The 27,464-nt window shown below is 39.2% G+C and overlaps 2 protein-coding genes and 2 non-coding genes across 5 annotated transcripts; all 4 read left to right on the forward strand.

The window, feature by feature from the left end:
* The first annotated feature begins 958 nt into the window (after positions 1-958).
* ywhaz (tyrosine 3-monooxygenase/tryptophan 5-monooxygenase activation protein, zeta polypeptide) lies at positions 959-13,646 on the forward strand. Its single transcript, XM_043218486.1, has 6 exons — positions 959-1,114; positions 4,178-4,480; positions 6,327-6,450; positions 11,482-11,645; positions 11,729-11,824; positions 12,625-13,646. The coding sequence occupies exons 2-6, from the start codon at positions 4,190-4,192 to the stop codon at positions 12,682-12,684; spliced, it is 735 nt and encodes a 244-aa protein (XP_043074421.1). The 5' UTR covers positions 959-1,114; positions 4,178-4,189; the 3' UTR covers positions 12,685-13,646.
* Positions 13,647-16,933: 3,287 nt separating this feature from the next.
* Positions 16,934-27,014, forward strand: pabpc1b (poly A binding protein, cytoplasmic 1 b). 2 transcript variants are annotated; one of them, XM_043218485.1, is made up of 15 exons: positions 16,936-17,633; positions 19,152-19,345; positions 19,488-19,603; positions 20,644-20,783; positions 20,871-20,965; positions 21,052-21,189; positions 21,466-21,561; positions 23,548-23,820; positions 24,378-24,468; positions 24,537-24,647; positions 25,225-25,373; positions 26,120-26,204; positions 26,286-26,416; positions 26,493-26,591; positions 26,669-27,014. In XM_043218485.1, exons 1-14 carry the CDS (start codon positions 17,441-17,443, stop codon positions 26,583-26,585), a joined length of 1,905 nt encoding a protein of 634 aa, XP_043074420.1. In that variant the 5' UTR covers positions 16,936-17,440; the 3' UTR covers positions 26,586-26,591; positions 26,669-27,014. The 2 variants fall into 2 exon arrangements, 1 of the variants encoding a protein (XP_043074420.1); XR_006247113.1 differs by lacking the exons at positions 20,871-20,965; positions 21,052-21,189; positions 24,378-24,468; ... (4 more) ...; positions 26,493-26,591; positions 26,669-27,014 and having other exon boundaries at positions 16,934-17,633; positions 23,548-23,684.
* Positions 21,215-21,349, forward strand: LOC122324250. Its single transcript, XR_006247121.1, has one exon. It is a non-coding gene; the product is annotated as a small nucleolar RNA SNORA5 (small nucleolar RNA).
* LOC122324251 lies at positions 22,615-22,749 on the forward strand. Its single transcript, XR_006247122.1, has one exon. It is a non-coding gene; the product is annotated as a small nucleolar RNA SNORA5 (small nucleolar RNA).
* Positions 27,015-27,464: the final 450 nt, after the last annotated feature.

Genomic DNA, 27,464 nt, shown 5'->3' on the forward strand with positions numbered 1-27,464 from the left:
TTACACCGTTATTATTCAGTATCCATTTTTTGTTGGGCTTTTTAGGTTCAGAGTTGTTGATTATTTGTGTAGAATAAGTACATATACATGTTGTCGATCATTTCATCATTCTTTAATAATTATGTATCTATAATTGTATAGTGTAACCTGCCATGGTGGAGAAAATCATAATAAAGTCAAAGAAAAAAATAATAATAGGAAGGTGTTTTTAGTCAGTATTACAATAAATTATTAACGAATATGAATTTACAATTATTTTAGAATATTTTCACTGTAATCTAATTAATGTGCCAGGGGTCTAAATGACATTAACCCTATAAAGCCTACTGACTATCGTTTTTTTTTAATATGCAAAGGCCTAAATTATCGACATGATCAAAACCTTGCTGAAAATCGTGTTGTACTCTGTCTATAGTGTCAATTAAAAAAAATTTTTTTTAAACGATTATAAAAAGCCTTTTTGCTGTCAAGTCTTTACTGGTGAAGTAAAAAAAATATTTTATATTTTAAGTTATTAGCAGTATTCCAATATGAACACCCACTTTTTTTTTATTTTATTTTTTTATAGAAAAATCATGTTTTTTCTTAGTCATCATTGCATTGCATTCCCCCCTCAAAATAAACACTACAGAGCTTCGATCGTGAAACATCCTACTGAGACATCGCTGAGACCTGCCGAGACAACTAATATCGATCTAAGACTAAAGTCTTATCGATCTCATTGATCGCCTCTCGTTGATTTCACACAAGCTATTAACCCAACTTTTGTCATCTGCAATAAAAGTGAGGCGTTTTATTTCTCCTCGTGCTTAAGCCGCACGTCCTCAATCTATTATGCTCGCTGGAGGTTTCATAAATAGGTTTGCCGGGCTCTGCAGGGTTAAAATCATTCTCGCTAGATTCCTCGGAATCTAACGCGCTTTCCTTGCAGCTCGCGCCAATCAAAGGCCGGTTGCCTAGGCAGCGGTTGACGTCACGGCCCCTGCCCGGCCCCTGCTCCGGCAGCGCGCGAGTGGGAGGGAAACCCCGTGGATCGCGGAGGAACGCTGCGCCGCGCGCCACAGTCGCAGAGTGGCAGCTGAGCCGTACAGAAGGAGACCGCTCTCATTCACAGGTCAGCTCGCTTTCATTTCATTCAAGCCTCCGGCGCGCTCTCGCCCACATAAACACCGCGTTTCTTTGTCTCGCGTCCGCCCCGTTTTAACGAAACCGTTTTTGTCGTTCGAAATCGTTCGCGGCGCGCGCCTGCCACAGGGATGCTTCAAAGCTTTTCCTTGAGAAATGTCACAACGGCTGCTGGTTCGTTACCAGAACGACAGGTTTAACTTCTAAAACGAAGCCTGGGCTGGTATTCGACTCGGTAAACGACGTTTTCCGCGTTTTAGCCCCTCGTTTCGGCTTCAACCGTTTCGGCTTTCCAGACAACGGAAGGATGAGTCCTCCTCCTCCGCACGCAAATATCGCTTCATCCGTCTTTATTCGCGCACCAGCGAGAATATAAGTGTGAAAATGTGATTTGTCGCATTCAAGCTCGGTCTGGGGGGATATCTGGCAAGCCAGATCATGTCGGGCACATTAGGCGAAAAGTAGGGCGTTTACCTCACCGCTTTACTAACGTTACTGTGGAGTTCCTGTCAGTTGAAGGTAGCGACAGTGTGCGTGTGTCACTATGAATTTGCTTATGGAAATGAATCGGTGTTTTGGTCTTTGTCGGCGCGGTGCAGTATATTCTCATCGTCTAAAAGGCTGTCGTTGGGTTAAATGGTCGCGAACGAGCTGCCCGGTTTAGCGTGCTTTCGTATTGAGACAAAGCGGACGCTGGAAAAGGTAACGTCAGGTGAAGAGCGGAACGCGCGAGCGCAGGGCGGGAGGAGCGCGCACGCCTAAATTCCCGGATGGACCGCGATCAGACAGACATCGGCAGGAGATCAGCCCTTTCTCCTAATATACGGGGTGTCTTGTTTAAACGTTGTTCGCCGCTCGCTGTCGGGCTGCTGTGTGGACTGGGCGTGGTCGGCGAAGGCATGTCCGCATTTTTGGCCGTTTTCACTCCTTTTCTGTCACATGTGAAATGCGCTGTTTAAGAAAAAAAAAAGAAGAAGAAAGCGACACACGGCGGCCTTTGTTGCCAGGGTTTACACGGTAGCAGCGTTTTAAGTTTTGTGGATTTCACTGGCATTTAAAAATCGTATTAATTGGTATGATATTCCAGCCTATTGAAGGGCTGATACGTTTAAGTAACGTCACGTGATGAAACAAAGCTCATCACAAGCTGAGAATGAAAATATTAATGTTTATAGAAGGTGCAGGGTGTCATTCATACAGATATTAAACACACGCATGAAACTCAAGTAGTGCGATAGCAACATTAAATGTCATGCACAAATGATTAGAAAAAAAGCTAAGAAATTTAGCTATTTCGACAAAAAAACCCCAACATAATAGGTGAAACAAGTCAACATGTTTGCTATGAATAAAATGTATTAACAGGTAATCACAGTGGTTCTGGTATTCAGACTTGGTTTGCAAAAAAATGTATATATGCATATTTTAAAATAAAACGGTTAAGGCCTGAAATTGGTTTCCAGTATTTAAATCATAAATGCAGTGAATTGCTGGATCCACCAGACTTTTGAGATCTGAAGCATTTTGAAGTGGCAGATAAAAATGCAGAGAGCTTATAATAAACAAAATGTTAATGTCTTTTTGTGGAGACACTAAAATAGTTATCTTAATAGCTATCCTTAATGACATGTTTGCAGCAAGGATAACCTAAAGCTAATACAATTTTTTATAAATAAATGTGAAGTTTGTTGTTATTGTTGTTTTAATTCCATGATTTTAAAGAGGTCCACACCACAACGATGAACTATAATGTCATGGGGGGCCGATATTATTGGTAATTATTTTTAGTTTTTTTTCAGAGTAATTTATTTAGTATAGTTATTGTTCTTGGTGCGTACAGACCTTTATTACACACACACACACACACAAAAAAAAAAAAAAAAAAAAAAATATATATATATATATATATATACCATATATATATATATATAAAAAAATTCCTTATTTTTAGTGAGAGTTGGATTATGATGCAAATTGAGTTTAACTTTATGCTAATGCATCAAAAGTGATGCATTGTGGGTATTATCAATGGCAGATGAGAAAGTGGAGCCATTTTACCTCAATTGGATTTAAAAAAATGTTTTTTATTTATATTCATCATTCGTTGTTTTTAGTTTGTTCATCTTTCTCAGTGTTGTCTTCCAAACAATGGAAGGCAATGATTAAAGACTGTGAAAGTGAATATACATTTAAATTCACAGTATACTCCCATTCAACGGTTCATTTACAGCCTTAATAAAGTGAAAATCCTGAAAATGTATGTATTCCTTCAAACCTACATTTAATAAAGCATATATAATGTTACCAACTTTGCTCTCTCATTTTGTTGTACTTTTTTTTTTTTTGATGTGCATTCAGCTCTGGTGTTCATTTAGTGAAGTTTAAAGAAACACTCGCTTTCCAACTCCCCTAGAGTTAAACAGTGTCCGAATCCATTCAGTCTCTGGGTCTGGGGGTAGCACTTCTGATCTGGGGGATGCAATCTGATGAGACCAGTAGCATCTCACTCAAATGTTTTGATGGGCCCCATTGACCTAGAAAGTTTTAGTTTTAAATAGGAAAAACATTACTACTCTTTCGTCATTTATGAGCGTGATGCTAACGGTCTAATCAGATTCAATGATCAAAGCTAAGCTACAGCTGAAAGTGCTACAGCCAGACCCGGGGGTCAGCTGAATTGATTTGAAAATGGTAAAACTCAACAGTTTAACTCTAGGTGAGCCTGTTTTCAATGAAGTGGTGTGCCTTCAACAGAGACGCTCTTGCATTTCTACCATGCGGCTGTAACTGTAGTATAATACAAGGAGGGGAAATCTATCAAACGCCGTAAATCTTTACACGTCAGATTTGAATTGGTCATCTCTTTAGTTCAAGACCATTACAGATTCAACATGCATGTTTTCAGCATATATATTTTTGCTTCTATTTGGTTGATCCTTAGCCAGATTTAATGGTCTAATTGAGACCTCCAATTAGCAAAGCTAAGATTATATATTTGCACAGTAATTCGCCTTTCTGAGATGATGTAACTGAAATGTTGTCTCTCCTGTAGAACCTAGCAGCCATGGACAAGAGCCAACATGTGCAGAGGGCCAAACTGGCGGAGCAGGCCGAGCGCTACGATGACATGGCCGACTCCATGAAGAAAGTGACTGAGCTTGGAGAGGAGCTGACCGACGAGGAGAGAAACCTGCTCTCTGTGGCCTACAAGAATGTTGTGGGCGCTCGCCGGTCCGCCTGGAGGGTGGTGTCCAGCATCGAGCAGAAGACCGAGGGCAGTGACAAACAGCAGATGGCTAAAGAGTACCGTGAGAAGATCGAGACCGAGCTGAAGGCCATCTGCAAAGACGTTCTGGTGAGCTTCGAAAGGGAGAGAACCGCTGATAGGGATCGCAGCCGTGGCAGAGCTTGACGTTTTAAATGGGATGTGGTGAATAATGTCCTGTCGGGAAGGTGTTTATTTTTGTTTTACCCAGAGCTAGGGTAAGGAATAAAGAGCTGGAGCCAGATTCAAGAAATTTTTCTTATTATTTTTGGCCTTTGAGATGTTTTTTATGAAGTCCAATCACTGTACAGTCAGGGGAAAAAATTACGGTATTTTTAAGAATATAAATTCGTAGGAATTTAGGTTGTACTTAGGAACATTTGTACAAACGTTTTGGAATTTATTTTATTTTTTTCTTCTCTGTTGTGACGTATGTCCGAGTGAAAGAGCTTCTCGAATGAGGCAGAAATGTAGAGCAGAACTGAATTTCTGCCCATCGGGAATTGATTGGATCATTGTTGTGATCTCATGTGAACATGTCGTCAGAAAAAAGTGCTTTTTCAAGAAAAATAGGAAGTTGTTTTTAGACACGTTCATTAAAAGAAAAAAATCAAATGAACACTACGATATTTGATTAATAAAAATTGAAAAATTTAGTTTTTGTTAATATAAGAAATGTAATTTTTTGTAATGTAAATAATAATTTTTCTAATTATTTTTTAGTAAATGTTCATGAATTGAGCCCCTGGTTCTCACTCAGAACTAGTTTGAATTTATACAAAATCTGGAGCCAACAGATTTTTATAATAAATGACTGAAGTGCTGTGCTCTTGTAAGATATTGTCGCAGGACTTTAGCCGCTCAGTAGCTAGAAGGCATTGGTTCTGCCCAAAAGTGCATCTAGATAAGCTAAACAATGGGCTCCTTTGTTTGAACACTCACCAAATCGACTCTTCCTCTGGATGCAGAGTTTTTTCTTCCAGGAAACTGGAGGTGAGAGTGACTGGGTGCACAACTGGATAAGGCTTTGCTGAATCAGACAGGGCCATTGCCTCTCCTTGTACTGGCCTGTTTTAGTTGGATTGCTCCCTGAGACATCATAAACGGTGGCACATGGAATGTTATGCTTTGCGTTTGACATTCCTTACATTTTTCAGATGCTATTCAGACTGCACCTAGAAGAATGTGATGTTTAATCTGGCATTAGGAGGGTAATGGGTTGAAGTTGGCTTCTGCAAAGAAAGGACCAGCTGGATGTTACATCTTACATCCTCTCAACAACGCTTGGCATGAACAACATGTCAAACCCATAACATGATGCAATAAAGCGGCATGTTAAAGTCGTGGGGATTGAGGTGTGTTCGCCAGTAGTCCTGATGTTTCTTGGCGAATTAAGGTTAAGATAGAAATGACTATTCACATTGAAATGAAATTGAATAAGTTGCAAAATGAAAAGCTATTCACATCAAGTTTGAATATGTTCTTGAAGAATATTTAAAACACTGCAAACAGCTGTTAAAACAAGGGTGAAGGACAACTGAGTAAAGCTGTACATATGTGTTGGCTATGAAGCTGTTTAAGAAGTTTTTTTGTGAATATATTACACTTGTTCAGCACAAAAAAAGCTAGACATGATGTAGAAAGTGTAGAACAAAACGTGATTGGCTGGTGTTTGCTGTCAAGTTATCTGAGCAGCGATGAGCTCAAAATGAAGAGTTTTTACTTGATATAAGCAAAATAATCTTATTTTCTGTTTGGAGTAAGACTATTTTGCTTAGCGCATTGGCAGATTATTTAGCTTATTCTAAGCAAAAAGTCACTTTTTGGCTAGAAATAAGACAGAAAATCTAGATTAAAAAGCATTTTTTGCAGTGTATTTTGTGAGAAACATTGCTATTTTGGGCTGTGTTTACATCCACGTGCCTGTCTTCTGCAGCATCTCCTGGACAAGTTTCTGATCCGCAGCACTTCTCCAGCAGAGAGCCAGGTGTTCTACCTGAAGATGAAGGGAGACTACTACCGCTACCTGGCTGAGGTCGCCACAGGAGATGAGAAAACTGGTGAGCTTCTCCAAAATTACATTTATATGAGAATTATTCAAAGTGCACGTATGTCTTTTCTTAACATCCTTTATTTTGATTTGTGAAATCGATCTAAATGTAGGGGCCTGTACCATGAAGCCGGTTTAGCTGGCTAGCCAGGTAAGTTTCAGTTTAGTTTGCCCCAACTCTGGGTTTTAGGTACCATGAAATTGGTTTGGCTTTTAGCAGTGTTCATCGCCACAGTAACTTACACTCCACAGCTAACTTGCTCCGGGGCAGGTTATGTTCTGGTTGAGAGATCTCAAACTGAAAATGGACCAATCAGCTTCAAGCAAAGTGACACATCTCTAATGCAATAAAGCCAACCCCCCCCACCCCCACCGCCCTGATTCACTTACTCCAAATTAAGGGCCACTACACAGTAAAACATTTTTAAACATAAAATTTTCTATAATTATTTTCTATAATTATTATCCCATTACAAAAGCCAGCTTACTTTAATTATTAAGCTTTTATTTTAAATGAACGTTAACACAGGTAATATCCGATATAAATTAAATCAGTAGCTGTAAACATGACTACATATGAGTTTACATTTTTAAGTGCTTTACCTATAGTTTTTTTAGTTACATTTTAGAAATTTTATCAACTCTATAAAGTGACTTTACAACTTTTATATGGTAAAGTGTCTTCTTTAAGTTTCCATTTTCACTGATAGATTCTTAGAAATGTAAATTCTTCATATTGTTCATATTTAACCTTTATTGAATCGCACTGAACTCTCTCATGAGAAGTCAATCACAGTTTCAAGACTCGCGATTGGCTGCTTGTTACTGATGTCACACATTCACGTGCACGAGCTCATTAACTCAGGATCAAGCCAGAGTTGACAAAGAAAGTTGATGATCAGCTTCATGGTACCAGCAAACCCGGATTGGAGTGGTCTGGTTTTGTCGACTCAAAACTAATCCTGTAACCCTGAATTTGTTCAGCCACCATCATGGTACAGACTCCTGGTTTTATGAGTTCAGCGTAGTGCCTCTTCAGTTTGTAGGCTTTGCCACACCTCCATCACACATGCAGATTTTTTTGGTTTGTTAGTTACCAGTGGAACAGGTCTTTACTTGCGCCTCCACACCCTAATGGCTGATTATTGAGGGAATGTTGCCCACGTTCTCTTCTTAAACAAGAATTGGTTTATGGTTGAGAATGTAAGCCACACTTCAGTGATAGGGTCCTGTTAAATCAGTTTTCTTTCCCCCAAAGCTGTTTCATTTTCCCCTTAAATGATTTTTTTTCTCTCATGTTTGTTTTAATGGTTAAAGAAAAATTGTATAAAAGTATGTCCAATTAATCGTGAAACATGCAAATGAATGACAATTGCATCAGTAGGTTCAACAAAAAAAATGTAAATGCTCAAAAAGCATGTCTAAAAATATGATATATATTTTTTTATTTTAGAGAAAATTGATATGCATTAGAAGTCTTTCCACAAAACATAGTCTTATGTCTCCAAGGATAAACAATGCAACATAAAATACGCAGCATAGAGTGTTACATAGAATACTCGAGTTCTTTTCAGTGTCGGATGAAATGCATATATATTTTTTTAACAGCTTATGTCCCAGAATTTGGCTAAATGAGCATCATGTTAATGCTTATTTTAAAAAGCATGCCAGTATTGCTTGAAACGCTGGCCAGATTGACAGCCCACTTGGTTTTGCAACCGAGCAATAACGTCCACATGAATAATCTTACATAACTGCGAATGTAACTCTCATGGTGATTTTTAATGTTTTACTCATTCTCATTTGCTCGTCCTTGAACTAGTACACTGGCCCTGCTCCAAACGCTCTAGCTGCCTACCTAGAAGCATTTCTCGCACGCCAACACAAACACCGATCCAAACAGCATGCGGCAGAAAGATGCTGCCTTGAACACACAACCTTGTTTTAGCCGACGTATGACAGCATCTCATGGAGAAGGCAATCTCAGAACGCACCGATAAAACAGTCAGGGAAAATCTCCTTTATAAATACTTCATCAAGTCCTTCAGAGTATTGATTGAAAATAGCTCCGTCTTATTAAAAATGCTCTTTATCTTTACGTAGCTATTAAAATAGCGAGCAACATTGTTAGGGTTTGGAAAAGAGCACGAGTTTCCCAAAAGCACCGCCTGACTGTGTTGGAGGCTACTGAACTCAAGAGGTCAATCAATTAACCCTCTTAATAGAGTTAGAGATCTCACGAAGTAGCCGCAGACTCAGAGTTTTCATTAATTATATATCTGCAGATGAGGGATGGAGGTTTAGATCTGAAGGTCTTGTGTCCTAGTTCATGAATCTCTTGAGACGCAAGCAGCCTGCAGATTAATTTAAGGACGTCCAGTGTGACTGTTTCATGCCTGCTCGTAATATACGAGCTACAGTGAGGATATCTGCTTTATTAGGAAGAATTAAGCCGATCGAATGATTTGGTTGTGGAGCTGGGCATTATGACACAAAAAATAGTTTTTTTTACTTTTATTTTTAACTGTTCAGAAAATGTAACTACAGAGTGATTCTAGTAACTTTTTCTCTATTAACCCTGGTAAAAGACAAAAAAATAATTTTATTCAAAGAGTACATGATGTGAATGTTGAACAAATCACTTGTTAAATAACTACAACTGCATCTTGTGCAAACTTGTCTAATTCGTATATTATGTTTAGAAATAATAGGAAAATGCTTTAAATGTCAATGTAATTCTAAATGACTAAAGGTGTAACACCAATAGACTGCTATTAACCGTCGGCCTGTCTGACATACAGTAGGAGGAGGGGGTTTTTACCTTTGAGAACACTTTACAATAATGTGTCATGTTAACATCAATGTGTTTAACTAACATGAACAAACTATAGTATTTATTCATCTTTGGTAACACTGCTAAATGAAAAGGCACATTTTCATTAGTTCACGTTAGATCGGTGCATTAAAATCACACAAAATAATGCATTAGTAAATGCTGCAATTAGCGTTAACTCAGAATGAACAATACAGCCTTTATTAGTCTTAGTTCATGTTAAATAATTAACAATCGAAGCTTATTGTAAAGTGTTTTTTTTTTTCTTGCAGCATGCATGAATCATGCATCTAAAAACACGAGTTTAAAAAAAGTTCAGCCTTGCCTTATTGTCAAAGCGTCTAGTTTTAACGTTTGGCAATATTTTTCTAATATCTTGTTACCTCGATTTACAAAAAAAAAAAAAAAAAGAGGCAAAATATTACTTTCAAATGAATAAATAAAAAGGGTAAAATCTCCAGCCCCACGTGTTTTCGTGTGCTTCTAGTGATCACAATGCAAATGTTGTGGCTTTATTTTCCACCATCTAGTCTTTGTCTCATCACAAGCAGACATCTCAGTTCAGTCTATCGTGCTCCACCTCGCTCGCTTTCATTAGAGGCTAATGAGTGATTTCCCTCCACATGTGGTCTTGGTCCGTCTGTGGAAGTAATAACTCACTCTTTCCGATGGATGCATGAGGTTATTAGGGCTGCCGCTTCTCCCTGCAGGGTTTGATGAATTTTTAAGAGCCTGGTGTGTTTCTATGGCAGCACAGGAGCGAATGATCTGACTGGAGCTGCCATCTGTGGAAACGACAGGACCGGGTCGCGCCGCAGATCCCGGATCAGTCTGTTTGCGTAGCATTATTGATAAGCTGCAGGTTTCCCTGATTCTTTCTGAAGAGGACAGAGCGGCACTCGTCTGTTTGAGCGTAAGCAGCCGCTGACCTACTACTGTCGGTGTGATTGGCTGCTGTGACCATCGCCATGGCAACCGCATCTGGATGATGCGCGTCGTCCAGCTGGGTTTGGGCTGAAGCTCCTGCGGGCGGCCGTAATATATGCAGTGCTCGGCCACGGCCTCCTGAAGCTCTTCAGATGAACAATTACCGCTCATCAGGCGCAGCGCTCTTTACAGAGCTGCTGTCTTTTTCTAAATATTTATGTATTTCTCTCCGAGCACGGATCAATGCGGGCAACCGCAAGCTCTTGATGCACCGTGATATTGATCATTACTAATAGCTCTCTAAAGTGCACAGAAGAAAATGTACTTTTCAGCCGTGCGAAGAAGAGAAGGGAAAAAAAATGCACACTTTGAAATGGCTTAGATTTCAATTTTTTCCACTGCAGTAACCATCATAGGGCGTACATTTTAAAGTGTTTAATGTCAGATTTAAAAGCGTAGAAATCAAGTGCAAGTAAAAGCACATTTTCCACAGGCAGTTTTCTCAAAATAACCGTGAAAAGCAATATTTCTTCATTTATGTAACACGCCTCTCAAAACTTGAGTGACTCAACAAAAGGCTGAGTTGGTCATACACGGGCAGGAGGGGCATGAAACCGGCTTCAGGACACTTCACTGCCCATATAAAACACATTAGGATCGGGCTCCTTGAATTGAATTTTATGCTTTGGAAAAGGAAATATTGTGACTGTTTTATGTGTTCAGCTGTTCAAAGGGTTGGGGTGGGGAACATTTTTTTTCCCCCAATATTTTTGAAAGTCTCTGATGCTTATCAAGCCTGCATTTATTTAAAAAGAAATGCAATAAAACAGTAAAATTGTAAAATAACTATTTTTCAATAACTGTTTTATATCTGGATACATTTTAAAATGTATTTTTGTAATGCAGAGCTGAATTACTCCAGTCTTCAGTCACATGATTCTTCAGAAATCACTCTAATATGCTGATTTGCTGCTAAAAAAAGTATTATTATTACCAGTGTTGTGTTTTTTCATAACTGGGATGATTTTATTTGATTTTGTAGGTTTCTTTGATGAATAGAAAATTAAAAGGATCTGAATTTATTTGAAACAGAAGTATTTACTGTCTCTATTAACCAGTTAAATGCATTCTTTCTAATTAGCCTTTTTTTCTTTAAAACAAAACCTCTTACATGCCCCAGACTTTCTAACAGTGGTGTATATTGTCAGCCTTAATCTGTGCTATTCCATGGGAAAGTATGTGATGACTCTGTAATAAATAATGTTGTGTGTTTGTGCACAGATATCATCCAGAAGTCTCAGGAAGGGTACCAGGCTGCCTTTGACATCAGCAAAGACAACATGCAGCCCACTCATCCCATCCGCCTGGGCCTGGCTCTCAACTTCTCAGTCTTTTACTACGAGATCCTGAACTCTCCAGAGCAGGCCTGTGAACTGGCCAAGAAGGTTAGAACGGGTGCTCTAGGGGGCTCACGCACACAATTAAGCTTGCAATGATTCATTGATCCATGTATTTGTTCCTTCTCTAGGCTTTTGATGATGCCATTGCCGAGCTGGACCAGTTAACCGAAGACTCGTATAAAGACAGCACACTCATCATGCAGCTACTTAGAGACAATCTCACAGTGAGTTCTTCTTTTCTCACGTTAACCCACAACGGGTTAACTAATTCAGAAACACAGACTAATATAATATAATCATAATAGGAGTCTGCAAAAACCTTGTGAATATTGGATTTAAAATCATGAAAACCTGTTCATACGAGATTGTTCAAAAACATGGATAGTGTTAAAAAATCTAAATGACTTTGATGTTAAGAGTTTCAGACCTCAAAGCTAACTTCATTTCTAAATGTGAGTTGGTATTTTTTTTTTTTTTTGTTCATGAAACACAGAAAATAGGTTTAATATATATTTAGAATTTACAAATATTAGATCTAGCGGCTACTGTAAATTCAAAATACAAAGCTCATTTTTTGCAGCGTTTTGCTTATTTTAGAGAAAACTAAATATGTGAAGTGCAGTATTACCTACAGAAAACAATCCTGATTATAAAGAGCTCAAACATAAATTAAGCCAAGAAAGCATTCTTTCTTCTTACAGCTGTCAATAATAAAACTTTATCAAATAAGATGCACCTATTGAATATTTTTTTATATTATATAAACTTTTGTTTATATAATACGTATGTGTACTGAATACATTTATTATGTATATATAAATACACACAGTGCATATATTTTGAAAATATGTTTATTATATTGTATAAATATATTAAATACACCAACAAAAAATAGATGCATGCATGTGTATTTATTTATATATATATTGTGTATACACCTAGTATACACAAATATATTATGGAAACACAATGGATGGTGATTAAGGATACACTTAATGCCCGTCCTTTCCTTTCCTCATTTCAGCTGTGGACCTCTGACAATCAGGCCGACGGTGAGGACACAGAGGAGGGCCGGGAGAACTAAAGCCAACTCCACAAAGAACCTTTTCAGTCAGCACAGCGAGAGACAACGCTGACGCTTTTACAGTTCCAGCTTCATACTCACCAGCCCGTCATTTATGTGTGTGTTTGGATTCGAGAGCGCGAAGGAAAGACTGTGTTTGTGTACGTGTGTTTGTTTCCTGGGGGTGGGAGGAGGGGGGGTGGGGGGCAAACAGCAAGTTGTTTGTCTGCGACGTGTTAATTGTGGATTTGGAGAACGCAGTGTAGTTTGCTGGCTTGATGTGTGCTCATGCATGTGCTCATGGGATGCCCATCACCGTCAAGCCACCATCAACTTTGCTGTAGGTGCATTTGTGTGTGAGAGAAAGAGAGAGAGAGAGAGTATGAACCCTTTTCCGAGTTTGCTAGGGGAGCATTTAGTGATGGGTTTCTTGTGGCTTAGACTGAATTCTTCACTTTCCTAAAGAATCATGGGAAACAAACCAAAAGTCAGTATGAACGAATGCTTGTGGCGGATTGGGCTCGTGCAAAGCCATTCTACTTCAGTTGTCAAGCGTTTGATTTCTCATCGGTGAATAATGCGTACAATCTTCTCTCCGTCGACCACAGACCTAAGATCAAAAAGACTTGACACATGGCTTATACTGTAACTTTGATATAAAAGTCTCGTTACCGGAGCAGTAAGTAATGCTTTTCATGTGCTTATCTGATTAATACTGTTTTCTATTAGGAGTTTCGGTTTCGTTTTATTTGTACTACTACTTACTAAATCTGTTTTTAGTTCGTTTTGTTTACTCTTTTGATACTTGCCTAAAATGCATGTGGCTTTAGTTAATCAGGGTGACTGGAGTTGGCTGATTGGGCTGCCTAGAAAACTGTCTTTGAATTTTCATACGAACACTCAGCATTATTGTTATTTGTTATGGAGGGTGGGCGGAGGGATCTGGATCTCATGTTAGTGGAATTAAAAACGGATAAAACACACAGCGCGTCATCTCTTTTTGTCTTTTTGCCTCCCTGGTGAAGTGCAGACGGTCACTTTAGAGGAGCGCTAGCGGGGGGGCGGGGATGGTTATGTGACGCAAATTAAGATTTTCAGCTAAATAGTGAATAAAAGGCATGAGAGCGGCCCTGGTGTTGTTCCAAACTCGAATGGAAACTCTGAAACTGAGAATGTGGCGTCTGATCTCGAACAAAACTGGCTCTGTGGCCGTAACTGATGTGAAACTGACTTTTTTTTTTTTTTTCTTTTTTTTCTAATGTGCATTAATGTAAACGGGAACGGAGAGCTACGTGTCTTCATACATTTGTCGTCATGCGACTACAAGGCTTTCCTGTCCTCATTCGTTTTGGTCGTTTTAACCTTGTAAGCATGACCAACTATATTGTTGGAAAGGTCTATGACTCCTAAATAGATATTTGACCTTTTTTATTTTTTTTTTTACACAAAATTGATGTAACACAAGTAATAGATTGATTTATGATGAGAGCACCTACAAAAAACCTACATCATAACAGGAGTTAAGACGTCTCCTTGCCTTTTTCTCCATCACGTCATAAGAAAATACATATCAATCAAAAGCTTAATTTTAAAAATGAATCATTTGAAACCCATTTTAAAGGCACACATTGCATTACCATGGAAATGATGGATCAAAATCATGTTACAAATTTTTTTGTTAATTAGAAAAGTTTGGAGAGTGCACCTTAATGTCTTACAAAATGTGAGTTACCGTTAACAGGTTAAAAATCTTATCTTTCAAAATAAGTCAAAATATCAGGAGCGCTGTTGTTTTTTTTCTATTTAAGAAAACCTTGCTGTGTGTACTGCGTTCTTTTGTTGGTTTTGATCGCTTGTGTAAGTCGCTTTGAATAAAGGCGCTAAATGTAAAAAAAAAAGAATTGGCGTTTGGAACAACATGAGGGTCAGTTGAAGACTGATCTGGGACAGTGCTGTGATGCTGCTGGGGCTGGGCCGTGTTGGTCAAGTGCTTGTGTTCTCAGAGCGGGATCTGGGTCAGATCATCTCAGCGGGACGGCAGTCACCCGAGTCCTGCACCAGATTCACCGGACCGAGGAGAGGTGACTTTCAGGACAGGTGCTGACTAACTCACACGAGCTCTGTGAGGAGGTCTGTTGAGCACACGGGGATGAGACCACGACCAAACTCAACATTTATTACTGCTAATAATACAAACAAAACAGTTGCCTAGTTGAAGTGCAAAAATAAAAGTACGTAAACCAATGATTTAAAGAAAAACTAGACATTTAAAAAGAATTAAATGAACAACTAAGCATGACTTCACAAAATAAAACTAATGAATCCTGGGAATAACAGAATTTAAAAAAATATATATTTTAGTTCTTTAAGGACTTGTGAGGATTAAGAAACTCGGTAATACTTTATAATAAGGCTCTATTAATGTATTAACTTCTATGTATTAAATTGTTAGTTCACAGTGCATTAAGTTATGTTAACCCTCTCAACTTGATTTAATGCAAAAGGAAATGCTGAAATTAATATTAATATATATATATATATATATATATAGAGAGAGAGAGCTATTCCATTAAGGTATTATTACTACCTAATACTACTATTATTAGGTAATAATAATATTTACACCTATGGTAAACTTAAGCAGCTATAAAAATTAATCAGCATTATTTATCCTTTTGATCTTTGATTCAACGAATTCTTATTTGATTGGAGTCGGAGCTGAGCTCTGCAGGACACCGGTCCTCCAGGATCCCGTCTGATGACCCCTGAAAGCATTTATTTCAGAATGAGAGTTCTCCCCCACTTTCATTTGGGCCTGTTCAGGTTTTGCCTGCGCTCTGGAAAGGCCCCGTTCCTCTCAGCTGGGGTGTGTCAGTCAAGAGCCTCGGGCTACGGCTGTGGGATGGGCCCTGTTGCCATGGAGACGGGCAGCCGGCGCTGAACAACAGCACTTATGTGGAGAGGGGATGAGTAATCAGCAGGAAGGGACGGGAGACAGAAACTTCTCTGAGTAACCACAAAGACAATACATGTGCCTTATTACACTCAGATCAAAAATAAAACACAGAATTCAGCCCCTTCCCACCCTTACACTAATCCCAAATAACATGGCTGTAGTTAGTAACAGAAATCACTACTTTTAGATTACGTCTGACCTAATTAAAAAGATACTTGCATGCCACATTTTTATACAAAAAAATCCAAGTGCATTAAACATTTGCAGCGACATGCCTGAATCAGATGTGTTCATAATGAAGAGTTTGGTAACACTGACTCTGTTATTGACCTGAACTGAGTCAATACTGAACTGACTCTGACTGGATCTGAATAAAGACACTATTGTCTTGCTACAGCGGCTTTATCACAGAATGTAGATTGGCCTCATGTTTGAAGTTTATGTTATTCTGTGTCTTTCTGCGAAGCTGCTTTGAAACAATCTCTGTTGTATGAAGGTGACCTTTTTTTTTTAAGGTGAATTTTTTATTTTTATTTACATTAGAAATAATGTACCTTTTATTTACCTTTACCTTAGTGTTTCTGATCTAACATTTTATTTTATTTTAGTCCAATAATCACATAAAAAGACAACAGTCCCCTTTATAATGCTGTAATATCATATTTTGGGGGACTTGTACATAATCCAGATCTGCAGTATCAGTGGTTCTTCCAGGCCTGTGACTCCCTCTGCTGGTGATCATCAGTAAAGGCATTTATACTGTTAATCAACTATCAAATATTTGAAATAATAATAAACAGCTATAACTAATTCAAACCACGTGTTGTAAACTAAACAAGTGAACATCGAGGATCGTTAGAGAGAATAACAGACAGCACTGATCAAAAGCTATACTGGTTTCCCTAAACATCCTATTTGAGCAAAGCAATTAGGTTCAAAAAAATAAAAATAGGTTCAGCGAGTCAAAAGAGATTGACAGTGGCATTGTGGAGGGATTTTTTAATAACTTTGAGTCGACCGAGACAGACTCAATCCAGAAGAACTTCAAGAAACCTACCTGATTTTTTTAGCTGGTGAAAATACGACTGTTGTAATAATTTTGGCCACCACTGTATAAATATTAAACGTTTTATTGAAATAAACTTAAACGTTAAAAAAAAAACCCCAATACATTCGTTACAAAAATCAACGATTCATCTTTCTCAACGCTCATTGGCCAGATCTGCGGGCTCTAACACGTTTCATCCAATCGCCATCAAAACCGCTGCGTCACGCAGCGTCGGTGGATGACGTGGCGGGGGTATATCTGTGCGGCTCGCCCCGCCCCTTCTCTCCCGATCCCCGGCTGTTAGTGCTGTGTGAGTGCGCGTGTGCTCCGGAGCTTGCCTCGGCACACATTATATAAAAAATAAAAAAATACAAAAAAAATTTAAAAACTTTTAAAAACTCCAAAAAATCATTTTCTTTCTTTTCCTTTCATTTTTCTTTTAAAAATTAAAAATCGTTTAAGTGGGAGCTGGAGGCCTTGAAACATCTCAACAACCCCGAAAAAATAACGACAGTCTGTGAGCTCGCGAAGGCCCGGCGTTTGCTTGATTCGTAGGTTTGGGGTTTTCGCCTTTTAACATTTTAGTTGCCCTGAATTTTCGTCATTTTTAAACGAAACGTTTTAATCGCCCAGGCGAAGTCATCTTTTAGTCTGCGGTTTTAAAAATCGGCGTGCTGAGGTTAGCCTGACGGCTAGCTATATTCTGACGTAGTTGGGCTCACGCGCCAGCGCCGCGAAACGCGTAACCTTACAATTCAGCAAAAGAAGAGAAAATGAACCCCAGCGCTCCCAGTTACCCCATGGCCTCGCTTTACGTTGGGGACCTGCACCAGGACGTGACTGAAGCCATGCTCTACGAGAAGTTCAGCCCAGCCGGTGCCATCCTCTCCATCCGGGTGTGTAGGGACATGATCACGCGCCGGTCGCTGGGCTATGCCTATGTCAACTTCCAGCAGCCCGCGGACGGTAAATGATGGCATTGACGCTAAAGACACATTTAAATAAACCTAGCGTGCTTTTGCATCTTGTTCATATGCAGCGCGAGCGCCCGAGGTTGGTTATGAATTATGAACGCTGCATGCATAGCGCATGGTGTTGCATGACAGCGGTGACTTGCATGCCTGTCATATTTAGGGCGTGGGTGGGCGGGGAGCGTGCGGCACAGATGACCCCTGTCAGGCTCGGTCAGGAAGATGCCTTGGTCGCGTTGATCACGGCTGTGTGTTGCTTTGTTAAACTATATCAAGTCGTTTTCGGTAGGTTTAAACGTGGTCTTGAAGGTGTCACGTGCAGACCCTCTAATTTAGGTCAGGCATGTTCAGATTTTTCTGTTTCTTTTTCCAAAGGAAGCATATCTTCATGTGGATTGAACAACAGGGCTACATAAATTAATTTGAATGCAATCAACATTCAATGTAGGGACTAAGCAGTGTCTCTGTAATGAATGTATGGCTTTTATCCTTTGAGGAGTTCATTTAGTTTTTTCAGGTTAGCAATTTTATGATCCACATGAGATGTTTTCTGTTAATGTCATGGTCACCGTGACGATATTTCTAGATTTGGGCATCTTCTACTCCCTTAGTTGATTGATAGCAGCACACCACGATCAGCGTGTTTCAACTGAGGTGTTGTCTAAATAAATATGAACTCTGTCTCTATCAGAACAGAAGTGTGATTATCGGATGAATTCGTTCAGATTTTGATTAACGTTACCGACCTCAGAGTTAAACGTATTGCAGAGGGGTTTGCATGACTGCAGAAATGACCATATTTCTATAATATTAAGTATTCTATGAATTAAGATCATGTAAATCTTGAGATAGAAATACAACTGTAAAGGAAACTAATGAAGAGAGAACCCGTTTTTTACCACAGTCTTCTGCTGCATCAAGAACTGCATCCTGAGTCTCTGTTACTCTGGGAGAAGGCTATACATCAGTTCTGTCTTATCTCAGACGGTATAAATGTGCTGTAGTCAGAAGAGTCTTAGAAAAAATGAGATCTCAGTCCCAAAGACCAAAGGGAGCATCCAGACTTTCATCAGCGACGGAAGCAAAAATCAAACGAGACTGGTCAAAAAATGTTCTTGCGAAACCTTTTTTTTTTTTGAAGTGCGTTGCAGCCTTCAAAATGAACATTTGTCTACATTTACAAAATAAAATTAAGTTAGCCATTGACAACTTTGGGATGTTTTGCTTTGTACTTCAGACGATTAAATAAGTTACATAGAATGAGCAGAACATATATCTTTATTATTTGTTGTTGTTCCTATTAAGTATATTTGTATATTGATTGATTTAACAGTTTTATCTTAAAAACAATGTATTGAAATATTGTAATCACAGTATTGTTGATTGTAGCCGTCGCCACTGATATGGCATGAACATCCAGAAATATTCAAATTGATTGAGTGTAAGAGTGGCAGTAGTGTCTTGCCCTAAGTGCTAATCATTTTAGTGGGCTCATAATTGTTTTTGCTTCCAGCTGAGCGGGCTCTAGACACGATGAACTTTGACGTCATCAAGGGTAGACCTGTCCGTATCATGTGGTCTCAGCGCGACCCCTCTCTGAGAAAGAGTGGCGTCGGAAACATCTTCATCAAGAACCTGGACAAATCGATTGATAATAAAGCCCTTTATGACACCTTCTCTGCATTTGGCAACATCCTGTCCTGCAAGGTAAGGCACACACACACACACACACACACACGCTTTTGAGTGCTTTGCAGTGATTTGATGATTGAGGGTTGGATTTGTTTGTGCACGAGTGCTGCTTTTGGTCCGTGGGTGCATGGTTTTATGCCTGATGTCCTTTCTTAAGGTGGTTTGTGACGAGAATGGCTCAAAGGGCTACGGCTTTGTGCACTTTGAGACCCAGGAGGCAGCTGAAAGAGCCATTGAGAAAATGAACGGCATGCTGCTGAATGACAGAAAAGTGTAAGTGAGATTTTTAGCGTTGTCCCAAGCCTGAGCATTAGGTTGGAGAAAATTGCTAAAAGAACTTGCCAGCTAACATGAGGAGTGGTTTTATTGACTAACTGACTTTATTTGTAATTGAAAAATCACATTAAAGAGTGTGTACTAAAATATTGTAGCCTAAAATTTAAGGGAGTAGTTCGATTAGGAATAAAACATTACTGAAAATGTATTGAAATCTTGTTTTTTGTTGTTGTTTTGTTTGTTTTGCACGTTTTCATTTTTGGGTGAACTATTCCTTAAAACAGCATTCTGGTGTTCATTTTTATATTGCTTAATACAGGTTTGTAAAAAGATTGCATGCAAGTATTATTGCATTATTATGGACACTGTCTACTATCTATGAAATTATGCTCCAGGAGGGTCACTGTCAATTCAAAATAATTCAATAATGTATCATTCCAAAAAAGTTATTGTGAAATATTACATTTTAAATGATCTGTTTTTAATTTGAAATTTAAATTTAAAGCTGAAATTTCAGCCAAACCATTATTGCAGTCTTCAAGTGTCACATGCTTCCAAAAATGTTAGTTAAAAAAATCAATGTTGGAAACAGTTGTCCTGCTTCATATTGTTGTAGAAACAATGAACATGAAAAATCAGGATTGGATGGCACTTTTTTAAAAAGTAGAAACATACACAAGTGACAGAAATTATAGTCTTTACTGTTATATTCAAACATTTTTAATATGTCCTTGCTGAATAAAGTATTTCCTTACATTTTTACCCAGACTTTTTAGTGGTGGTGTATATACTGAACAAAACTGGTTTATAGAATTTAAATAATTCTTTCTTATAATAAACTGGCCCATCGTTTCAATTAAAGAAAATGTTTAGCTTGGTTCGGCTTTGGTTGTATTAATGTCTAATTGCAAAGATATATAGTATATTGTTGAAAAAGCCAAAATTTCTTGATAAGTAAGCTATGTCAACCAACCTTTTGAAATAATTGCTTTGAGGTCCGCCATATCCTCTTATTAAATGCTCCTAATTTCTATCAGGTTTGTAGGGCGCTTCAAATCTCGCAAGGAGAGGGAGGCTGAGCTCGGTGCGAGAGCCAAAGAATTTACCAATGTGTACATCAAAAACTTTGGGGAAGACATGGATGATGACAAGCTCAAGGACATTTTCAGCAAATACGGTAAGTTCTCTCTAGTGCTGCAAATTAAACACTGTTATTCTTTTATGGACACAAGCATTATCAAAACATTTCTCCTCATTTGATAAGGTAATGCCATGAGCATCCGTGTCATGACTGATGAAAATGGAAAGTCCAGAGGCTTTGGATTTGTGAGTTTTGAGAGGCACGAAGACGCCCAAAGGGTCCGTTCAGTTTAATGCAGTCAAACTAACATAAGTGACTTCACCATAGGATGCACGCGTACAATAGTTCGGCTCTCTTCTGACAGGCCGTGGATGAGATGAACGGCAAAGAACTGAATGGGAAGCTCATCTATGTGGGTCGAGCTCAGAAGAAAGTGGAGCGGCAAACTGAGCTCAAGCGCAAATTTGAGCAGATGAAGCAGGACCGCATGACTCGCTACCAGGTCAGTGAGGGTGACCTCTGACCTCTGCAGCCTTGTCAAATTCAGTGTTTCCTCCTCAGTGGACCACACTGGCCATAATGGCTGCAACAGTGAATCTGTAGCCCATGGGCCTCACGTTCCTGTATAGTGGATATTGGGGATAGAAGGGCTGTGTACAAATGTTTCTTATTTACGGACATGAGAGAGATGGGGTAACTTTTAGATGGTTCATTCTATAAGATCCAGAGGAAGTGCCCACACAGATGCAGCTCTTCACAGTGTTTGCTGTCTTTACAGGGTGTCAACCTTTACGTCAAGAACTTGGATGATGGTATTGATGACGAGCGTCTTCGTAAAGAGTTCTCTCCCTTCGGTACGATCACCAGTGCCAAGGTATGACTGTGTATCCGTCTGACCGAGTTATCTCTGCACATTCTGTAAGAACTTCATGTATGGGGATGGTCATAAATTCATAGGAAGTAAAAAATCGGTTGTTTTACTTCATTCACTTTCTTGCACTAGTTGTTTACAAGTTATCAAAGCTTGTTACTACAGTGGCAAAATGTTTTTAGTTACTGTTCTAAAGCCTAAAAATACCGTTGTGTGAACATGTTAAATTCACAAACTATAGCCAGTTATTCAACTTTATAATGTGTTTCATGTCTGTTTTTATTTTGGTTCGTGGGACTCTGCCCACTGCCAATATACCCAATAGGATTTGACAAAACACTAGAGGTGCAACTTTTTTTTCCAACTTTGATTATTTTAGGTGCAATTAGTGTGTGTGTGTGTAAGAAACTAAAAGCAAGCCGTTTCTAAGCAATGCAGTGCCATCTTCTGATAAAACTAAGCTCCTAATCGATTCCAGAGAGAATTGCGATGAATAAGGTTAATTGATTTATGGTTACACCCCTAGAAAACATGGTGCATATCATAGGGCTGCATGATCAAATGAATGCTGTTGTCATGCGCATCTCGTCAGTAAGGCTGGTTCTTTGATTAGTAATCTCCATCACCTGCTTTTAAAAGGGGCAGTTTTTACTACACTGAGCCATAGATCTCTGACAAGCTATGCTAAAAAAAACCTGGCAGATATAATCACACTGACAAAGATACCATTCGCGAGTAGTACTTCTCAGTAGTGTAGTTTAACAGTACCAAGATTTCTGTATTCTGTACTGATACCAGTAAAAATCCACAGTTCTCGGTAACAATTTCAATACCAAAGCACAAAAGCATGCCAAGTTAAAAAATACACTATTAATTTTAGTTTGACTTTATTGCACGCAAAGTCAGAGCCGTTCTGGAGATGTTCATGAGGGCGTACACGGCAAAAAGCATGTTGACTACCGTTTCACCGGTACTTAAACACTGGTACAGCTCTGGTACTTAAACTGATCTCAAGCAGGACTCTCTACCAGGTCAGTGAGGGTGACCTCTGACCTCTGCAGCCTTGTCAAATTCAGTGTTTCCTCCTCAGTGGACCACACTGGCCATAATGGCTGCAACAGTGAATCTGTAGCCCATGGGCCTCACGCTCCTGTATAGTGGATATTGGGGATAGAAGGGCTGTGTACAAATGTTTCTTATTTACGGACATGAGAGAGATGGGGTAACTTTTAGATGGTTCATTCTATAAAATCTAGAGGAAGTGCCCACACAGATGCAGCTCTTCACAGCGTTTGCTGTCTTTACAGGGTGTCAACCTTTACGTCAAGAACTTGGATCAGTGACGCACAGAACATACAGCATTCATAAATCAACTTTAATATTTACAGATACTAGTCCATATAGCATACATTCATCTTTCTGTCTGTTTTCTTCATCATGGAAATCATGAGGGCGTACACATCAAGAAGAGGGTTGACCAGGTACTCTGTACCACCACTACTTAAAAAAAACACTGGTACTGTGACGTTTTAAGTGAAGTACCGACTTGGTAACGAAGTACCGGGTCTTTTGACAACAGTACTTTTCAGTGAACTACGGCTCTGTGAAGTAAATGAAAAGAAAAAAAAAAAAAGAAACATTTAATCACATATATTTACTCCAAACTTACTTCATAACATGATCCGAGTGTTTGAAACAAGGCAGAATAAGGCACACAATACTTCATAGTATTCCATGCAGTGATAAAGGCTATGTCGATTAGCATTACATTTCTATATACTTTTTTTTTTTTTTTTTTTTTTTTTTTTTTTATAAAACTCCATATATTGTCCTAGTTGAGCGTTTATTAGTCACATTGGATCAATGAAAGCTGTTAAATCTTTGAATTAATTTTGTTTCCCTTGATGTAATGTCTTTGCAAATGCCATTAATTTTGTTGCATGTTGCCTTTTAGACAAAAATTGAAGTGTTCTCCGTCTTTTGTCACAGGTCATGATGGACGGGGGTCGCAGTAAAGGCTTTGGATTTGTCTGTTTCTCTTCGCCTGAGGAAGCCACTAAAGCGGTGACTGAGATGAATGGCCGTATCGTGGCCACCAAGCCATTGTATGTGGCTCTTGCTCAGCGCAAGGAGGAACGGCAGGCCCATCTCACCAACCAGTACATGCAGAGGATGGCTAGTGTCCGCGCCGTGCCAAACCCCGTCATCAACCCCTACCAGCCTGCACCTCCATCAGGATACTTCATGGCTGCCATTCCACAGGTGGGTTAGTTGTCATAAAGACCATGTAGATTGTCTCTATGACATTCATAGGGAACTGCATTACATTAGCCCTACAGTCACAGCATGAATCAACTCTGATTCGTTATAGCTTGATTTAACTCAATAATAGCACGTTTGGAGCAGAAAAAAAGGCAGAAGTGTGGAATATAAACCCAGAATGAATGAATTAACCCAGAATGAATTGTGAGATGTAATGTCAGTATTGTAAAAATAGTCGAATTTTGAAATATTAACTAAAGATTACCCTTTTTTACCATTTTGTTTTTTATTCTTTAAATTTCGTGGTTTCCATAGACCACCAAAGTCATTTTCTGCCACCAGATAGACAACATTTTCGTTCAGAATATATGTTAATGGACTTCTTCTTCAAAAAAATTGTTGTCATTAAGATGAAAGACTTTGTAATTGTTCTGATCACATTTTTTCCTTTTTAATATTTTTATTACATGTATATTTTTGTGCTTATTTATTAATGAGATCTGCAGGATTAGTAGAAACTCCTGTTTTGTTCCTTTAATGATTTCCTTGTATCACAGGCCCAGAACAGAGCTGCGTATTACCCTACCAGTCAGCTCACGCAGCTCAGACCCAGTCCCCGCTGGACCTCACAGGGTGTCCGTCCTCAGCGTAAGTCAACTTTTTCATCAGTGATAGTACCGATTCATACTGATGAAGACATCGAACCCTTTTTACAGACTTCCAGAACATGCCAGGCACAATGCGCCCCTCTGCCCCAAGACCTCAGACCTTCAGCGCCATGCGTCCTGCGTCTCAGGTGCCCCGCATGATGTCCACTCAGCGTGTGGGTGAGTAGTTTCAGCCTTTACATGCACCACAGCACCATGAGGTTTTGGTGACAGGATATTCAATAGGGCTGGGGAAAGAAATCGATGCATTGAGATTTTCCAAACACATCGCGATTCTTTCTGGAGTTGAGTAGTTCTGAAACAGCCGTGTTCTGCTGGTTTTCATAGCCCTAAACGCAAAAATTCAAAAAGGTCGAAGTGAGCTACGAAGGGGTTCACAGAGGGTTTACATGACTTGCGTTATAAAAGATCCAGAGAGAAACGATGCATTGTTGTGAACCCAATGATGACGTTAAATTACAATTTTAAACCATGTGTTTGCATGGTTTTTAAGCAGTTATGAGTTTTTAACAGATTACACAAGATTATGAATTACATTGTTCAATGTTATGATGTTCAAACAGTTTCTTTAAAAAAAAAACTGTTGCGTTAGTGATTATTCTGGAGTTTATGTACAACCTTAAAATTTCTAGATTTAATAGCGTGAATGTAGTAATAACGTGGTAGTAATACAGTAACGATCAAAACCAACTGTAATTAAAAAAAAAAACATATGCATGTTGTGTGTGCCTGTCAGCTGCTCAGACGATGGGTCCTCGACCCAGCACTGCAGCGGCCGCAGCTTCTGCTCCTCCGGTGCGTGGTGTACCGCAGTACAAGTACGCCCCCAGCGTCCGCAGCCCCCAGCAGCACATCAACACACAGCCTCAGGTCACCATGCAGCAGGTGAGACCACGCTCCACCTGGATCCTGAAACGTGCTGCTGAGGCATTAGGCCATTTAACTACTAAATAAATCTAGCTAATCTTTTACACTTACTACAAATAATTGTATAATTAAATTAACCACTTATGAACATTTTTGTGATTACAAAGGATACACCAGTGTTTCAGGCGTGTATTCGATAACGGTTTTAGGTCCTATTTGTGATCCAGGAGAACAAAACCGGTCTAAAGTCTCCGGGGTATATTTGCAGCAGTAGCCAAAATACCTTGTATTGGTCAGATTGATTGATTTTTCTTTTGACAAAAATCATTAGTAAATAAAGTAAAGATCATGTTCCATGAAGATATTTTGAGAATTTCCTACAGTTAAAAAGAAAAAAAACTTTATTTTTGCATTGCTAAGAACCTCTTTTGGAAAGGCAATTTTCTAAGTATTTAGATATTTGAGTTTATGTGCATGCTTTATTGTTTAAGATTTAAGACCATTTTTTGCATATTGAAAGATAAATGATTAATACCATAAAAAATGTTTGTTTACATAAGTTTGTATATTTGTGTAAATGTATGCATACATGCAGTATATCTTTTAAAAATATTTACTTTTATACATTTTTTTTTTTATATATATATATATATATATATATATATATATATATATATAACATTACTGTAATAAATCAATTGAATATTATTATATTTCCCGAGTAACCTTCCCAGCACTGACTGTACTCTTTCCTCTGTTAATAGCCTGCAGTTCACGTGCAAGGCCAGGAACCGCTCACGGCCTCCATGCTCGCCGCTGCCCCGCCACAGGAACAGAAGCAGATGCTGGGTAACGAGCGCTGCTTTTCACCGCATGCTCCTCCCTACCCCTGACCCATGAGACTAACGATTCGTTTCATGCTTCTCACAGGTGAGCGTCTCTTCCCGCTCATCCAGAACATGCATCCCAGCCTGGCCGGAAAGATCACCGGCATGCTGCTGGAAATCGACAACTCGGAGCTGCTCCACATGCTGGAGTCTCCAGAGTCTCTGCGCTCCAAGGTTTGGACGCGTTGCTGAACCCTGTTTTTGTGAAGCGCTGGAAGAGGTCTTGATGTTTTGTGACCCGTCTTGACAGGTGGATGAGGCGGTGGCCGTGCTCCAGGCTCACCAGGCTAAAGAAGCCGCTCAGAAAACCGTCACCAACTCCACCGGCGTGCCAAGCGTCTAAGCCGAGGTGACGTGTGTTCCTTCACGTGCTTTTCTCTGCTTTGTGTTGGGGACTGCAAGGTGACCGTGTCTGTGTTTTTACAGGGAGACACGAACCTGAATCTTCATCGAGGGGAAAAAGTAAACATTGAAAAAGAAAAAAAACAGAAAACATCGCAAAACAATATTTAAAAAAGAAACTTGAACGCGCCGGGCCTAGACAAGCATTCTAGGTCTAGATAAGGTATTTAAAAAAAAAAAAAAAAACAAAAAAAAAGAAAAAAAAAACCTACAGTATTGGGAATCAACAGCCGTAAAGCATTTCTGCCTTGTTTTGTTGCTTTTAAAGCCTGGCCGTGTCATGTCCTCAGTAGGAGAACTGACTGAACCAGCAGCGTGAAGTTATCTTAAATTCAGAATGTGCTTGCTCAAATAAAGGTCATTAAAATGAGTGCGTTTCTTTATTTCAGGGGTATCTGGGACGCCAACGGTGATGTTTTGAGTTCATGCCTGTGATTGTTGAGAAGAACAAGGGTTAGGAATGTGGGAATGAAAGGGGAAGGTGATGGGTGCCAGAAAGGAGTGCAACTGCTCAAAAATACAGAAGAAAAGCTGCATGGCTGACAAGTAATGTGAGCAGAGATCTGAAAAGCTGTTTATTGGGATGTTTATGAAAAAATGGGATGTTGGGATCATTTTAATAAGTGGAACCCTATTGTTCTGTTGAAGTTGGTAAAACTATAATTGTTCCCGTCACTGGGAGTTCTGAAGCTGAGCTCTATGGTTTCCTAATAAACAGGGTAACAGAAGTAATGTAATTGCTCGACTTAAAAGCCCCTGCTGAGCTCGTGTCTGTTTGGAGGTGCCTTACTGTTGAGCTTATTTTTAGACGTTTTTATTT

Source organism: Puntigrus tetrazona, chromosome 19 (genome assembly GCF_018831695.1).
Source record: "Puntigrus tetrazona isolate hp1 chromosome 19, ASM1883169v1, whole genome shotgun sequence".
Lineage (NCBI taxonomy): Eukaryota > Metazoa > Chordata > Actinopteri > Cypriniformes > Cyprinidae > Puntigrus > Puntigrus tetrazona.